The 17,392-nt window shown below is 47.2% G+C and overlaps 1 protein-coding gene across 1 annotated transcript; it reads left to right on the top strand.

Moving 5' to 3' along the window:
- Window positions 1-1,159: 1,159 nt before the first annotated feature.
- ST3GAL1 (ST3 beta-galactoside alpha-2,3-sialyltransferase 1) lies at window positions 1,160-10,082 on the top strand. The gene is made up of 6 exons (XM_066624988.1): window positions 1,160-1,474; window positions 3,558-3,751; window positions 5,743-5,922; window positions 7,727-7,772; window positions 8,456-8,575; window positions 9,909-10,082. The coding sequence occupies exons 1-6, from the start codon at window positions 1,160-1,162 to the stop codon at window positions 10,080-10,082; spliced, it is 1,029 nt and encodes a 342-aa protein (XP_066481085.1).
- Window positions 10,083-17,392: the final 7,310 nt, after the last annotated feature.

Genomic DNA, 17,392 nt, shown 5'->3' on the forward strand with positions numbered 1-17,392 from the left:
ATGATTCTGCAATTCCTAATGATGTTTGACAGCATCTGACATGTAGCAATCAACATTTCACAGAAACTGATGTGACATGGGAAATTAATGAACAGAATCACTTGAGGTTTGTTCTTACAAATCAACTGCAGGGGCCTGATTCTGATTGAGGGTCATGCCAGTGAAGCAGGGAAGGTTTAACACCTTCTGCAACATGTTCTTGGTTGAACAACAATCTCCCCCTCCCAAAGCAGTTTCAAGGATCCCAAGTAACAAGGTTGGGAGAGACCTGTCTCTGCCATCCGGGACAGCCACTGCCAGTGTGTTGTGACGGAAAGAAGGAGTTTTTGCTGTGGCTGCTGTTTGGCACTTAGTAAATGACTAACAGTGGTGACCCAGTGTCATGAGTTTACTCCACGAAAAGCCTGCAAATGATAATTTAAAGAATGCAGTACGCCTTCCACCTGAACATAAACAGGCAAGAGCTTTATCTTACAGAGAAGGCTGCATTATTAAATTGCAAATTCATCTGTAAAATGTCTCGACATATGAACTTGCAGCACAAACCACAGAAACATTTAATGGCAGCAGTGGGGAGGGGCGGGGTTCACAACCTTGTATTAAATGGAAAAATCCACAAAACTCCCTGGTGAAGCTTACCCTTCTCTTTTGCATCCCAGGTGGCAGAGAGGCGTTTCAGTCACTTCCACGAACAAGATTTGTCTGCTGATTCCTGGCACGGAGTCTTCAACATGAGCTAATCAGTGACCTTAATGAAACAGTTGGTCAAAGAGAAGTGATGTTTTCCTTTCCGTCGGTTTTTTTCATTTAAGGCTTCCCCTCCTACACTCATCCTTTTTTTTTTTTTTTAAAGTGTCTTTGACACTGTTAATAATTTCCTCTCAATCTGCTTGGGTGGCAAAAGGAAAATTGCAGTTATTAGTTTTGATCAAACCTTCGGAGGGAGAAATTAGCAGCTATTCAAGCAGAGCTGATCTGGGATCAGGTTTTTTTGCTTGTAAAGGACGAGAAGAAAGAGACACTCCACATTTGCCTCTTTTCAATTGCTTAAGAACAATAAAGGTAATTAAACTGTTATTCGTGGCCTAAGCAAGGCTGACAAGAAAAATCCTCGCAGCTTCCGCTTGCTTACATCTGTCATTTCGTTACATGAGACAAAATGCTTGCAGTCAAGAAGAGCAGCCTGAAGATGTTTACACTGACCTTACTTTTCAGCATCACCTTCACATGGGTCCTGTTGAAATACACAGACAATGCCATAACCTTCATGTGGGATCCCACACAGATCGTGTTCCAGTTATCAGACCAGTTCAAGAAACTGATCAAGTCCTCCAGGAGGCTGTGCAGCTGCAGCACTTGCATTTCTGAACAGGGAGTCTCGCTCTGGTTCGACGAGAGATTTAACCAAACTGTGCAACCTTTCTTGACCACACAAAACGCCTTCATGCCCGAAGAGACCTACAAGTGGTGGCTGGTGAGTTGAAAGGATGGCAAGACTGATTGGAGGGTGAAACTGTGACAAGTATAAATCAGTCCTTTTGACCTTTTTTATTCAGGGACTGCCTGAATCCCACAAGCCATCATTCTATCTCTTTTTCACAGGAGTCATCACAGGCCCAAATTTAAATCGTTGAGAGCCAAATCCTATCCAGCTTTACACCTCCAACGCAACAAGGCTTGTGCTGCATCCTGAAGTGGAGATGGGAAGTCACTGGGGCATTACTTGGAGTAAGGGGGAAATATCCCCTTACCTCAAGGAGACCTCTGCCCTGCTTCTGATGAGCACTGAATACAGTAGTGGCCATGTGGCCCCACTGTGCAAGCGCTTGTTAGAATTGGGCTGCACATCAGGTATCTCCCCCCCCCCCCAAAAAAAAACACCTCTATGTACCTCACAGATTTTCACTCACAATCAGGGCAGGACAGGAAGACTGATGATGGGCGTCCCAAGGGAGGGATTTCCACAGTCTGGACAAGGCCACTGAGAAAGCCCTGACCCTCGTCCTGGCCAGCCTGTTGGTGGCCAACAAAGAAACCCAGAACAGAGCTGCCTTTGATTCTTCATTAGCCCCAGGCTGGATTGTGTGTTTTTTTTCTGGAGTGCACCTGAACAATGGGACTGTATGATGCCATGTTGGGAACTGGCTTTTATATACAGCTGAGTCGCTGCCCTCAGTTGCTAAAGAACTGGGTTGGTCAGGTTGGTTCACAAGCGGCCCCCTCAAATGCAGAGTAAAGACTAGCACTTTCACCCCAGCTGTGCTGCTCAGCCAGTATCAGACCTGTTAGAAATAAGGGCAGCGTCGGTGGCAGGACCCAAAGGGAGTGACACAAGATTCCATGGGCTGGACTGTTCCATGAGGTAGCAGGTACCACCTGTCAATCATTTATGACAATTTGACAGTCTTCTACCTGAACGTCTAGACTAGAGATGGACGTGCTTTGCTGAGCTCTCTCAGCAGTTAGCACTCTCAAACCGAGAGCGATTAGCAGTAACGGACCTGCCCCCATTGCAGCCCGTGGCGCAGGTCTGTGACATGGCTCCACCCATCACACTGCCCCCCCCGGGGTCCTTTCCAAAGCTTACAGAGCCTTGTGCGACTTGCAGCACAACTTGAAAAGCCTTCTGAGGCTTCTCATGAGGTTTTAAACAATACTTCCAGTTTCCCAACAAAATTGGAAGTATTATTTAAGATCGCACGAGTAGCCTCAGAAGGTGCGGGGCTTTGCCTGCCTGCGGGACATTTCTAACAGGCAGGTGGGGCGGGATGGGGCGGCGGGCGAGCTACAGCGGTGTAGGTGCAGCAAGCATGGCACCGGAGGCTTTTGCCCTCCTGCCCCCACCCCAGGTCCATCACTAGTGTTTAGTAAACTAGATTGTGTTTTATGTTTCTAAGCTAGTGATTTTCAATCTTTTTAGTCTCATGGCACACTGACAAGGTTCTAAAATTGTCAAAGCACACCGTTATTTTTTGGACCATTGACCAGGCACACCATGCTGCTGGTAGGGGGCTAAATCCCCCAATAGCCCTAATAAATGACCCTCCCTTAAACTCCCACGGCACACCTGCAGGCCTTTCGCGGCACACCAGTGTTCCAAGGCACACTGGTTAAAAATGGCTGTTCTAAGCTGTTAGAACCTCTGGTTCTATTCAAATAAGTAGGAGAACTGAAAGAAAATTTGTTTGGTCTTGTACCTCAGCCTCAGTTTTTATTCCTTATGTGCATCTTTTCACTGAAAGCAGCCTGGAGATAGTAAATCATTTTTGATCACAAGAGGAACTTTCTTCTTTCTGTGTCACTGTGCTCTGCGTAACAACCCCTCCAACAAGACCCAGCTCTGCTGTATTGTAATTCAGAAAGAGGCAAAGTGAGATCTGGGCAGAGAACGGCAGCCATGGGAGCCCTTAGACTGCAAACCAACTTCAGAAACTCATATGGGTCGGGTCAGGTCATTTGACCTGCTCTGGTCTATTTGCGTTCAAGAAGCTTGTGCAAGTCCAAATGAACCCCTTGCAGTTCTTCATATGGGGCAAATCTTCCTTTCTTCTTCAAAGGAACTGCAAGGAAGAAACTGTTCAAAGGGGATTAAAGAGACCATCCAGGAACTGTTTGAGATCATTCCTGGAGATGTGGACCTGCTCCTGGAGAAAGAATCCCGGTGCAGGAGGTGTGCTGTGGTGGGGAACTCGGGAAATCTTAACCAATCTCAGTATGGCCAAGAGATTGACAACCATGACTTTGTGTTCAGGTGAGTAGCTCAAACCAGGTTATCTATTTGTTTGTATTTCTGTTCAGGTTTTCACTATTAAGGACAAAGCCATTTTTTTTTTCCTTTTTTGCTTTTATTTCATTTTTTGAATTCATTGTTTGCACTGGTTTGTCATTTTATTATTCACAGTAAAGGGGGGGGGGAAATAAAAAAAGATCAAAGCTGTTTACAAAATGTTTTCACATTTTGTAAACTGCTTTGTTCTTTTTTTATTTTTCTATTTTTTTTTTATTGGACCAAGCATGAAGACAGCAGTGAACACCATTTTAAAAACCCAGAACAATGAAAGAGATCACAGACATGGCATATTAAATGGTCAGAGTATGAAACCAACAAATAACACTAGCAGCAAGTAAAACAATCAAAACCAAAAATCCGATTCCAGTAAAATACCTTCCAAACGATGGAGGTGTCCGCCATTTGTCTCAAGGTGATAAGAGAGGAGGCCAGCCTCACTTCCCTAGGAAAGCAATTCCAAAATTGTGGTGCTGTCACTGAAAAGGCCCCACATATGGTAGAAAAGAGAAATTTATTCCATCAGGGGGGTTAAACAATACTGCCTTGCTGTGCCCTAGAACATGGAAGGTTTCAGGCTCCTTAAATGTGTTTGGCCTCCTCCCCAATCCCAGTTTCCCCTCCATGGTCCACTCATGCGCAGCCCCTGGCTTACCAGGCTGCCGGTGGTGGCAGTGGTGGTTGCAGTTCCTTCCCTTTACACCTTTGTAGGGTAAAAGAAAAAGAATTGCTGAGAAACAGCACCCATCATGCCTTGATTCCAAGTGGCACACCTTGTGATAGCAGAAGGGACACCACCTGGAAGCATGCTCATTGGCCAGCGATGAGGGAGGGGGGTGAAATGCAGGAACTTCCTCTTCCTCTCTCTCCACTAGGCAATCAGGCATGCCCCCAGACCCCCCTGTGTTCGTGCAAGGAACTCTGGGAGCAATGCCATTGACATCTTGAGAGTTGCAACAGTATGGAACTCTAGTATAAAACAAAATGAAGAATTGCACTGCATAGAGTTGCATACAGAGCTAGAAAAATCGATCACCATATTACTTCGTTCATTGCCATTATCCTCAAAAATATGCACAGCCCATCAGATGTTGATGGCTAGATTTGGCCTGTGGAGAGTTCCCAAACTTCTCCTCAAAAGTTGGGAACCACCTAAGTATTATTGTGAGAAGAGTAAAGGCAGAGACACAATTGCCAGGAGCGCGCCGCTGCCGGGGAAGAAAGGGGGGGGGGGGTTTTAAGCTTACTTTCTGTGGCCCCAGCCTCCTGGGGGGTGTGGGTTGCCCACAGATGCTTCCATAGGGCTCCCCAAACCTCAGGATGTCTCAAAATCGCGATCACAATCCAGTTTCACAATCGCTCTGTCATCTTGTCAGTCTATGTTAGCTTATGGGTAAACATGGCAGCTGCAAATGGAAAGAACCATTGCCACCACTGTGAAACCAGCAGTTGCAGCAACAGAAAAAGGAAGCTGGAGGGGCTGGATTCACCCCCCCTTCCAACCAGCCTCCCTCCTCCATTGTGCCTGAGGTGGCATATACAAGGAACAAGGGAACAGCATGTCCCATTTGGAGCACCCCAGCCTTCCATGGGGAAACAGGACCAGTAAAGGAGTCTGCAGGCAGCTCCTTTGCTTATCTTCTGTCCTTTTCAAAGCCTGTAAAAGCTTAATTGGTCCTATTGTGACCTTCACGGACTTTGCGAGGGGTGCAGGATGTAGAAGGAAGTGCCTGAGTGCTCACCATCGTGGTGGGGGTGCAGGCACTCGCCCTTTCCCTGTATCGTCACCTAATTCTTACGGTGTGGCTGTGGGTGAGCAGGCCATTCCCACGGCGTCCCCAAATTTGGACTGAAAGTCCTCAGGAAGTACAAGTAATGCACATACGTTCAGATTCATGTTCCACATCCTGTTGTTGACTTTGACCAACTCCCTCCCCTCCTCTCCCTACCTGAAGAATGAACAAAGCCCCAACAGTCGGCTTTGAATCAGACGTGGGCAGCAAAACCACCCACCACTTCGTCTATCCGGAGAGCTACAGAGAGCTGGCTGAGAATGTCAGCATGGTGGTCATCCCTTTCAAAATCTTGGACCTGTGCTGGGTCATCAGTGCCCTCACCACAGGCACCATCAACTAGTAAGTATTTATTTTTAATATATTAGACTTGATGCTACTTTTGTATGTTGTCTGCATTTTGGTAAATGTGACAGACCTGTACTTTTAACAGGATACTATGTATATTCCTTTAACAGTGCTAGTAAATGGGACTTACTCCTTGGTAAGTGTGGGTGAGATTGCAGCCTAGGATTGCTAAAAATGTTCCTGCTTGATGTCACTTCTGGTCATGACATCACTTCTGGTGGGTCCCGAGAGATTCTTATTCTAAAAAGTGGGTCTCAGTGTTAAATGTATAAGAACCACTGGTGTAGACTGCATTCAGTTGTATTTGATGGTGTTTTTGTTTTGTTTTGTTTTGTTTTTGTATTAATTATATCAAGCAGAGATAGCTTATGGAAGCATCTCTGGTTTTAAGATAGCCTCTGCGATCCTCACCATTGTGAAAGAAGTTATTTGTTGGCAACCTTCAGTCTCAAAAGACTATGGTATCGCGCTCTGAATGGTGGTTCTGGAACAGCATCTAGTGTGGCTGAAAAGGCCAATCCGGGAGTGACAATCTCTTCCACACTGGGAGCTAGTGCAGTCTGTCCCTGGTCTGTCTCCCTGGCTATGGGCCTTCCTTCTTTGCCTCTTTGCCTCAGACTGTTGGCCAAGTGTCTCTTCAAACTGGGAAAGGCCATGCTGCACAGCCTGCCTCCAAGCGGGCCGCTCAGAGGACAGGGTTTCCCACCTGTTGAGGTCCACTCCTAAGGCCTTCAGATCCCTCTTGCAGATGTCCTTGTATCGCAGCTGTGGTCTACCTGTAGGGCGCTTTCCTTGCACGAGTTCTCCATAGAGGAGATCCTTTGGGATCCGGCCATCATCCATTCTCACGACATGACTGAGCCAACGCAGGCATCTCTGTTTCAGCAGTGCATACATGCTGGGGATTCCAGCTCGTTCCAGGACTGTGTTGTTTGGAACTTTGTCCTACCAGGTGATGCCAAGGATGCATTGGAGGCAGCGCATGTGGAAAGCGTTCAGTTTCCTCTCCTGTTGTGAGCGGAGAGTCCATGACTCGCTGCAGTACAGAAGTGTACTCAGGACGCAAGCTGTGTAGACCTGGATCTTGGTATGTTCCGTCAGCTTCTTGTTGGACCAGACTCTCTTTGTGAGTCTGGAAAACGTGGTAGCTGCTTTACCAATGCGTTTGTTTAGCTCGGTATCGAGAGAAAGAGTGTCGGAGATCGTTGAGCCAAGGTACACAAAGTCATGGACAACCTCCAGTTCATGCGCAGAGATTGTAATGCAGGGAGGTGAGTCCATATCCTGAACTATGACCTGTGATTTCTTATGGCTGATTCATCTTAAAAGGGATGAGGGACCATTGGGAGAGGATCATTGAAGAAATGTGCATGAACATGCTATGACATTACAGCTGCTCAACCAGTGTCTAGAGCAGTGCTTCCCAAACATCTTAGCACCAGGACCCACTTTTTAAAACGACACTCACCCACCCAGATTTTCCAGTGGGTTCTGACAGGTTTACATTCTAAAAAGTGGGTCCCAGTGCTAAAAGTTTGAGAACCACTGATCAAGAGAATGTTTGCATACTGACAGCTTGTGCTAACCTTAAGTGTTGTCCTTTTTTCCACATTGCTTTGACTTTTTGGACAAATTCACCATTTTACAAATCTACAAGTTTTAAATTTCAATTTGGTAAATGATGGGCTCATAGAAATTCTTATGTCAGAAATAAGTGTCTATTCCTTTGAACTGTGTGCTATATAACACGTAGCCAAGCATCCAGTGTTTATTGACTTGCTGATTTCTTTCTCAACAGCACATATGTGCCAGTTCCAAGTAAAATTAAAGCCAACAAAGACAAGGTGAGTTATTGCTCTTATATAGTTACAGAATTTGGGCCTAAGCACAGTGTCTACCCTTTTAATTTGTCTTGATCTTTTTAATTGTTTGTAACTGGTCTGGTGTTCATAGAAACAGTGAGTCAAGTCTGGAAGTGACTAGAGCATGGATCACCGTGGCCAGGTTCAATCAGCGCAAGTTATGGTCTCAGTTGGTGCACCAGCCTAAGCTAGGTGAACGCATTTCTAGCAACTACTGCCACTTGGTTCTCCAGAGATATCTGAAAGTCCAGGAGAATTTCCAAGCTGTGCACCCGTTCTTGCAAGGGGAGTTCTACCCCCCTCCTGGGCTGATTCCTTCTCCTGCCCTCCCCCCACTCTGGAACACCTCTCCCCTGCCCCAAAGAGCTGTACCGCCATGTGGCAGTGCAACTTACCATCGGGCGCACAACACCAGTGCCAGACCCGGATAGGATTGGGCCCTGCAGCTTTGTAAAGGTTGAGCCTTTTACAAGACTAATTAGCTGTATATAGTTGCAATTTTGAAATCCAAAGTACAGGGGGAGACACTGTGTAATGCAATTGAGAATGTGAAATTGGTGATTTCAAATGCAGGATGGACTGATATCAAAATGAAGCGATTTCTTTTCTGTCGGCAACCCCCTCCGCATGCAAGCTAACAGGACGTCTTTCTATTTTCCATCTAGATTCTGATTTATCATCCCCATTTTATAAAATATGTTTATGACACCTGGCTGCAGCAACAAGGAAGACACCCGTCGACAGGCTTCCTGTCTGTTATATTTGCCCTTCACATCTGTGATGAGGTATGTTCAACTCTGCTCAGTCTCTAGCCCCAGAATGTATGCGGATCAAACGTTTGCATTGAGAGCTGCAATATATTCTGATAATTGTGAGGAGTTACCCAAAAGGGGGGTCTCTGCGGGCCACCTGGCAGGGTGCCGAGGGTTGGCTGGATGGACCCCTGGGTGGTGTGTCCACCTCCCTGGGGTTCCTTGCAGGGGAAGCTTCAGACCAAGCCAGGGGGAGGGGGTTCACGACACCTCCCTGGAGCCAGGACCTGAGGCCCTTGGTCTTCAGGCAGGGGCTCCAGCTCCAGCCTCCTGCTTTTATCCTCCCCAGCCACATCCTTGGCTCCTCCCCTTCCTCCCTCTCTAGGCTTAAAGGGGCTCTGACCCTGGCCTGCTTCCCTCCTCTTTGGTGGTTAATAGTGACCTGGCCCTGCTCACTGCTCAGGTCAGGTGAGCTCTGGGGGGGGGGCAGTCTCTCCCACCCAGCTGCCCTACATCTTACCTGGTCACCTGGAGAGGTGGCGGCGACTCTATAGCCAGGCAGTTCTGCCCCTGGCCTGCAGCCAGGTAAGGCAAGGGTTGGACAAGGGGTCGACCCCTGACACAATAATAGGGAGGTATAGCAGCACTTGCAGTATCCAGCCAGATTGTTTTTGGCCTTCTTCGAATGTCACACCAAACAATGGTTCCTTGTGACATAAACAAGGAAGCATGAACCTCCTCCCACCTTTTCCCTCCTCATTTGCTCTGGAAGGAGAGCAGTTGGAAGCTTCCATTTGTGGACTGCAGCAAAGGACAATTCCTGTTGCCTTTGAATCCCTGTGTCCTGGCTTGTTAATTGTTTGTGGTTTATACAAACCACGGTTTACTGTATCTGAACAGGAAACTAAGATTAATTACATGATAGCACATTTGCAATCCTCCTGAGCTGGTGCAAGGGACTTGCACTGGCCCAAGGGCACCTCTGGATTGTGCCCTAAATGGCATCCCAGACAGAAATGGGCACCCCCCCCCCAAAAAAAAAGAAATTCTGCTGCCTGAGACAACTGCTTCAGTTGACCTCATTGATGGACTCTGTCCTTGGCCCCGATGAATGAGTTTTATGGGCATCTCTGTACACAACCCTCTTTCAGCGTCCTTTCACAGATGCAGCTTGGCACCAGTTGAGCTTTCTGGCCACCATGCGCCAAGGTAACCAAGACAATAGGGCATCTTTGCAAAAGACATTCAAACCTACTGAGGTAGCTTTCCTACATACATTTTTTTTAAATTGGGTGACAAAAAGCACAAGACTGGGTGCAGATTCAAGGTTCAGTCTTCTACAGAATTCTCTTCTCATTCTCCCCAGGTGGATCTATATGGCTTTGGGACAGACAGCAAAGGGAATTGGCACCACTACTGGGAAAACAATTCATTTCCTGGGCTTTTCCGAGTGTCGGGTGTCCATAATGGGGACTTTGAATTGAACACGACATTGACTCTTGCCTCAGTCAACAAAATCCACATCTTCATGGGCAGATGACCCTGGTCACAGAAAGCGCTCCGATTGCCAACATACATTTGTAAAAACCAAGGGGTCTTGTTGCGGACTATATCTTAAGCTTTACTTGATGGAGCTGGAAACAAGAGTTGATCAAGCAAGAGTCAGCAAGCAAGAATTGTGTGACTGGAGTTGCCTGAGATTTCTTTACTGATGTTTGAAAAGCCTCTCTATACCTGGAACAAGACAGGGTTGTGCTCTGTGGCTGATCTGGGCCGAAGAGTCTCTGTGAGATGTTTCAATCCTGAAATCCATGCTATTTTATCCATGGGGTGGAATATTCTTGTTTGTTTCCCCGAAAAGACCAGAATTCTGAGCTTGTTTTATATGAAACCAATTGACCAGAGTTCAAGCTGGCTCATCTTACCAGTTTTGTATTGCTTCTTCAGTCTGCTTGAAGAGTTCAGAAGCAAATGCCATCTTTCGTCCTGATTTTTTTTTTTTTTTTTGGAGAGGGAAGCATTTTGTCTTATTTTAAGAACCAAAACAAATAGATGTTTGCATCTACTTTTCACTAGCATGGAAGATGCTTCCAAACTGAAAAAAGTCCTAAGTGAAAAAGTTAGTATTTGCCTCCCAGTGTACAGCTTCCCCCTTGCTCAATTAATCAGGGCTCAGGGACAGACTGTGCCTTCAGAGCAATGGGGATGCTTCTGCTATCCCCAACACCTGTCAGGTAAACTGAAGCCTGCAGCAGGAGACCCCTGGTACATCCATTTGGCCTTCCTTCTTCCCTCAGTGAACAGCTGGGACACTCCATGAAAGTCTTTGCTAACTGCTTCAAGTAGTAGTGGTGTCAACCTCATTTCCTTGCAGGGAGGATTCATCTTTTGGAATGGTGATGGCCAACACTTGTCTTCTAGGGAGGAGCTTTGTGTTCTCCCGAGGTAGCATCCCCCCATTTGAAAATGGTCAGCCTCAAAAATTAAGACTTGCATACTAGAAATTGGGCAAGCAGGCCACCACTTGCCCCAAAAGTGATCAGGAAGGTTTCATGTTCCCACTGGCTCCCACTATCACCCTCCCACCTCCCCAAGACTAAGAGACTCCTATCAGGAGTTAACATGTAGCAGGTGCTGTGACAAGTAGAGCAACTTTTTTTTTCCTTCCAGGGACCTCATTACCCAAGCCCCAAGATCCCCAGGAGAGAAAAATGCTCCATGCAGTGTTTCCTGTTGAGGGGAGGAGGCCATTCTGCCACTAGAGAAAAAAAAAGGGGGACAGACAGCAATAACATTTTCATTCACATTCATTACTTCTCTGTATTAAACACTTTGGGAACTTTGTTAAAAAGTGGAAGTAACTGGGCTAGAGTAAGACGTTCTGGTTCTTTAGGAAATACATCTAAAAGAAAAATAGTTGTCATATTTTGCTATCGCCACTAGAGGGTGCAATAATTCCATGGTCGTGGTGGCCTTCCATTCAGTCAATAAGCAACTGCAAAGCACTGCCCAGCAGTCTTCCTTCAAGGCTGTGCACCTTTTTCAGGCACATTTTCCCAGAACGTGGGATGTTCTGAACTTGTGAAAAATCAGCCCACAAGTTGTCTGGGATGTTGTTGTTTTAAGTGGCTTAAAGGCAGGGATTGGTTGAGCTCAGTGGTAAAGTCCAGGTCTTGCAACCAGAAAATTCCAGGTTCAAATTCCTGACGTCACGGGGTAGAGCTGCAGAGGATCCTCACCTGAAACCTCAGAGAACCAGTGCTAGCCAGGTCACTGATGGTGACCTGGGGTCGCCCAGGGTAACATAGCCTCGGATTTGCTACGTGTTCATGCCTTTCTTTTCCAAGCACAACCCAGGTTCCAGTTTCCATGAGGTGAAAGGACACCAGAGACCTACAGGGTCTTTGTGATAAGCATGAGTGGTGCTTCCTGGTCCTTCCTGTGAAGTAAGCTAAAGAGAATGTTGAAAATTAAGTTGGCATGTTGGTTGGCCCTTCCATGAGGCCACTTGAGACATTTGCCACAGGCAGCCAATTGGCAGTGGGAAGCACCCATCTCCACTACTGCAGCTCCTCGTCCCATTTCCTGGATGGGAAAAGGAAGAGATATATGGAACAGAAGATAAAATGTGGAGGAGAGGTGGGCACATCACCAGGTCAGAGGAGACCATTGGACACTCTGCCTCTGGTACTGGGAACTCTCTGGGCAGCCCTGCATGTTGGATGCATCCAGCAGTCTTGTGGCTCTCAGCAAAGAGGTCCCTGAAGCACTGATTCTTCCCTTCCTGCTCCTCTATCAAGTAGTAGAGTCCTGCTCAGAGCACAGTGTGCAATTTGGAGGTCACACGAAAGATTATCTTGGAGTGGGCGTCTGGAAGAGCATTCGACCACCTGAACTCAGCCTACAGTCGCAGGTTGTGTACCCCGCAGGTTGTGTACTAAGAGCAGAATAGTACCCCTCCTCTGCTATTTGCGAAAGCTAAGTCCACAATATACCACACGGTTGTAAACTGCGCTTTTAAGAGAAAAGGGCAGAAGGCCTCAGGATGAGACAGGTCAGGTGAATGAAAAGCTTTACATTTGCAGCCAAGCTTCATATGGATGGAATTTTTGTCTGTGTGAGCTCCCCAACGGCCTGGATTCAGATGGACCAGTAAGGAGTAATTAATTGTTCTCATACCAGTCTATGTGTTTTTGCCTTGGGCCCTTCCAAGGAATTGTAAGCAATAAACAGTTGAGTTGAGAAAACTAGTTTGTGAGTGCTGTTGTCATGTATCGAATACAAATTAATGGAACCCAAACTCAGGACCCAAACTCATGCCAAAATATTCTGCGTGGATGTGGGAGGCTGGCTGATATGGCAGAGTTCTGAACAGAAGGGACAGCAATTTCCTTAAATCTTTCAGTATAGAGTTCCTGACTTCCAGCTGTTCACAAAAAGTGACTGAAATTCACAGGAAGGTCAGGCGCATTAATGCGCTTAGGGATGCTGAGAAGGTCACCACAGCAGCATCCGCTCCAGAGCAGCTTCAGTGGCTGGGAACCAATCACAAATATTTTAGTCTTCCTTATTTAAATATCTAACCCTGACCCCGACTATCCCCAAGGCTTATGACCATTAACAAGTTCACAAGTAGCCTAACCTTTTGCAGAAGAATTCAGAGAGAAAGCCATGAAACTCATCTTCCTTTGCCTAGGGGAAAAAATACCCACCCTCCAAACTGCTTTAAAAGCACAAGCAACTGTTACCCTGCACATGCCTGATCTTGTCTGATTTCGGAAGCTAAGCAGGGTCAGGCCTGGTTAGTACTTGGATGGGAGACCGCCTGGGAATACCAGGTGCTGTAGGCTTATACCATAGTCTTTCGAGACTGAAGGTTGCCAACCAAGTCTAGGAAGTACAAACCTTGTAGATAAATTACAGCCCAATCCTATCCTTCCTCCCCCCCACTGGTGCAGCCGTGCCAAAAATAGACACGCTGTATTCAGCAGGTGGATTCGGAATCTTCAGAGGTGAAAAGGGTTTAAATCCCCTCACTCCTCTGTAAGCTTCCCACTCCACAATGGGTCCCCTTAGACCTGCACTTCCTAGCACAAATCCAAGTGGAGAAGGGGGGCTGCAGGAACAGGAGATAGAATGCAGTACACATCATCGCTGCTGGTCCCAAACCCTCCTGCAGCTTCCCCACCCCATTATGCCCCTCTCCAACCAATTTTGCCCCTGTTACACCCTTCTTCACCTCCTCCTGCCTCTCCTGTTAACTTACCTGTTCTAGTAGGCAGCGTTAAAGCCTTCCTTCTGGTGTCCCAACAGCATGCTACTCAGTGTGCTGCCGGAAAGCAATTTAGAGTGCTTTTTCAGCAGTAGCCAGCAGTGGAATACTTGTTCAGCTGACCTTGATAGGTTGGGGCCATTAGTCACATTACCAGTCCCTTTATGGAGCCTGAATTCAATCATCAATGCTCCGCAGTCAGACCTGAGCTTTAGACCTGATCAATACACTCACGGCATGGTGAAGGGATCATTCGCATGATCCTGAGGTTCACTTAGCTGTCTTGTCACCCGAGATGTCCTCCTCATTCTACCTTTGGAATCCGCTTCAACTCCGCTGGGACAAGTGGTGTAGCCGGGGGGGGTGTGGTATAGTAAGTACTGCAGGCTCTGCACTGCATCCTGTAAGCGGCCCTTCCCAATCACCACCAGAGCCGTTCCAGGCAGTGATGGCAACATGCAGGTGCTCATTGAACCAAACAGCATCTCCTGCACATTGCTATCACTGCCTGGAATGTTTCAATGGTGAGTGGGAGGGGCCACTTACACAGCATTTTGTGGTGCCTGCAGTATTTACTGCACTGCCCCCCCCCCGTCTACACCACTGCCTGTGACTCAGTCCTGGGTTAAAGTAATTGCACAGCTTTCATATCGTTTTGACCAGGTCAAAGCTGCCCAAAGTGTCCTCTTGGGACCCTTTGCTACCTGAAATAAAATACTAACCATAGTCACTTCCCTTCTTATGTAGTTCTGTCAAAATCATGCCCCCAGTTCTTCTCTTTGTACACCTCTTTCTGCTTTCCTAATTTCCCTACTAGCAAGGAAAGAGCACAGGAAGCCTGCAGTCATTGCACCTTTGTCTCTCTGCAGGCCACCACAGCAGGACGTGAGCTGCCTTGCCATCCTTAAGCAATGGCCCACAGCCTGTGGCCGGTAGCTGCCCATGTTCACCTGGCATCATGGCAGAGCCAGTTCTGGATGGGAACTTCCAGAGGCATTCAAGCTGTCAGCAACACTGCAAGTGTGTCCCCCCCCCCCATTTCATATTCATGCCCAATTTTCCTTCTTCCCAATTCTTTCATGGCATTCACTTTTTCCATTTCCAGCCACTGAATCTGAGCATCCCATGTAAGGTACAGGAGCCTTGCCAGGTTGAGGCAGGGAAAGGGGAAAGAAGCTGGGACAACTGTTAGAATTGTACACATCAGAAAATGTGCATCATTTTATTTTAATTCTGTCTGTGCCTGTGGCATAATCCAGGTTGCTGAAGAGTTTGGAAGTCTTTTGGCAGGGCCAAGGATGGTGGGAGGAAAGGAAAGCATTAGCAGAGGGTGCACAAAGGACAAGGGGAAGCGGAGCACAGTTCACATCCTCCGACACAGTGCTGAAAACCGCCTAAGGAAAGGGTTGGTTATAAAAGGGGATCTAAAAAGGTTAAATGGAATTGTCAGAACTCAAGGCAAGCCTTGCCATCCAGCCGGAAAGGAAACCCAAGTCCTTCATTGCAGCACCCCTTGCTTTGCCCCAGCAAGGGAGACGCTCGGCCCTTTAGTCTGTCCCTGGTCTGTCTCCCTGGCTATGGGCCTTCCTTCTTTGCCTCTTTGCCTCAGACTGTTGGCCAAGTGTCTCTTCAAACTGGGAAAGACCATGCTGCACAGCCTGCCTCCAAGCTGGCTGCTCAGAGGCCAGGGTTTCCCACTTGTTGAGGTCCAGGTCTACTCCTAAGGTGTACCAGTGGCCTCATGCAATATATGGTAGCCTTGTATGTCCAAGCAGTATCCTGTCTGTATGTGTATCCCCTTCTCCTGTTTAATAGTCACTTGCGTCACATAGATCTGACTAGGTTTGTCTTCCCACCTCTTCTGCACAAGTAACGGCCTGTGACTAGAGCTGGATCTGAGCCCCGTTGTGTGGGGACAGGCTACTGTTACTTGTGGTGAAGGGAAGACCCTCTACATAGCCAGAGGCTCTTGTCTGTATTACGTATTGCTTTCTATCTGGGTTTATCGTTAAGCCATTTCTGCCCAATGTTGCATATACACAACAGGGATCAAATGTGTACACTGGTGGGCTGGGCAGAAATGGGTCAAAGAAGCACTGGGCCACAGATGGAAGGGACAGATACTGCATGAGCATCACTCAGGAGGACTACAAGAATGTGAAATTACTGCTTGGCCAGATGGCTTCTCTGTCTTTCAAGCCATTAGATGGGTCAGTGGCTTGAGGGGAAGGGACAGGAGCTAGATCAGCAAGTTTCATTGTTTTTATTCTCACAGCATAAGAGCAGCCCCACTGGATCAGGCCGTAGGCCCATCTAGTCCAGCTTCCTGTATCTCACAGCGGCCCACCAAAAGCCCCAGGGAGCACACCAGATAACAAGAGACCTGCATCCTGGTGCCCTCCCTTGCATCTGGCATAGCCCATTTCTAAAATCAGGAGGTTGCACATATGCATCATGGCTTGTAACCCGTAATGGATTTTTCCTCCAGAAACTTGTCCAATCCCCTTTTAAAGGCGTCCTTCACTATGGTCTCTGTCTCTTATGATGTCACTTCCAGCTTCTGGGATACTCCTCTGGTTTTTGTAGTTCTGTTTCTAGGGCAACTATCTGCAGTAATGACAAGCAGAGCCAGTGGAGGAAGAGGGACAGACAATTGATTGTGAGAGTTGCCCTAGAAACCGAGCCACAGAACCCAGAAGAGTTTTTAGTCATTTTCAACCACTGGCCTCCATGGGCCTCCATTGGCCCTCCATGGGCCAACTCCCATGGCACATCTGTGGACCTTTTGCAGCACATCAATGCACTGGGCATCAATGTGCGGCGCATCAGTGAGCTAGGTGGACATAAAATTGATCACCCCACAGTTCATAATTGCCAGCTGCAGGTGCATGAGGACTCCATCAAAAACCCTTGTGCCTAAGAGGACATGGAAATGTCTGTGATGGTTGTCAGGCTTGTTATCTGAAGAGGAGCTGTAGCTCAATGGCAGAGCGCATGTCTTGACTGCAGAAGACCCCAGATTCAAGGCCTGGCATCTCTTGGTAGGACAAGGAAAAACTTCTGCCTTGAACCCTGGGCAGCTGCTACCAGACAGGGTAGATGGAACAAGGGCTTGGCTGTTGGCTGCTTCTTATGAAAGAGTATGATGATTATGTAAACCAGCCATGAGCAAACATTTAAACCGATTCTTCCGATGCACCTGAAACAACAGGATGGATTTCAGGACATGCACATCTCAGTTTTTCCTCTTCTTTTTCCTGTTTTTCCTTGATGTCACCAAGAGTGGTGCCGGTGAATCACATCACCCTATTGTAACAGAGGTCAGAGAGCTCAGCCAGGCAAGGATGAGGCAATGAAGAGTTCTCTTTGTGGTTGGACTCAAGCTACTTGGTTCATCCATCAGTTGTGAACCCTATCTGTTATTAGATCATTTCTATCCACTGGCTCCCATGGTAGTAGCATGTAACATTTTACATTGCACAATGGAGCACTTTAACCACTTCATATACATTTTCTCCGTACTCCTTACTACAACCGTTTCTGGGTAGGTCAGAATTTTTATCCCCATTTTGCAGAAA

This window comes from Tiliqua scincoides, chromosome 4, assembly GCF_035046505.1.
Source record: "Tiliqua scincoides isolate rTilSci1 chromosome 4, rTilSci1.hap2, whole genome shotgun sequence".
NCBI lineage: Eukaryota > Metazoa > Chordata > Lepidosauria > Squamata > Scincidae > Tiliqua > Tiliqua scincoides.

Coding starts and splice junctions, on each gene's coding strand:
- ST3GAL1 (XM_066624988.1), top strand. CDS start 1,160: ATGCTTGCAGTCAAGAAGAGCAGCCTGAAGATGTTTACACTGACCTTA. Junction 3,752..5,742: donor AACCATGACTTTGTGTTCAG/GTGAGTAGCTCA, acceptor CCCTACCTGAAG/AATGAACAAAGCCCCAACAG. Junction 8,576..9,908: donor CCCTTCACATCTGTGATGAG/GTATGTTCAACT, acceptor CATTCTCCCCAG/GTGGATCTATATGGCTTTGG.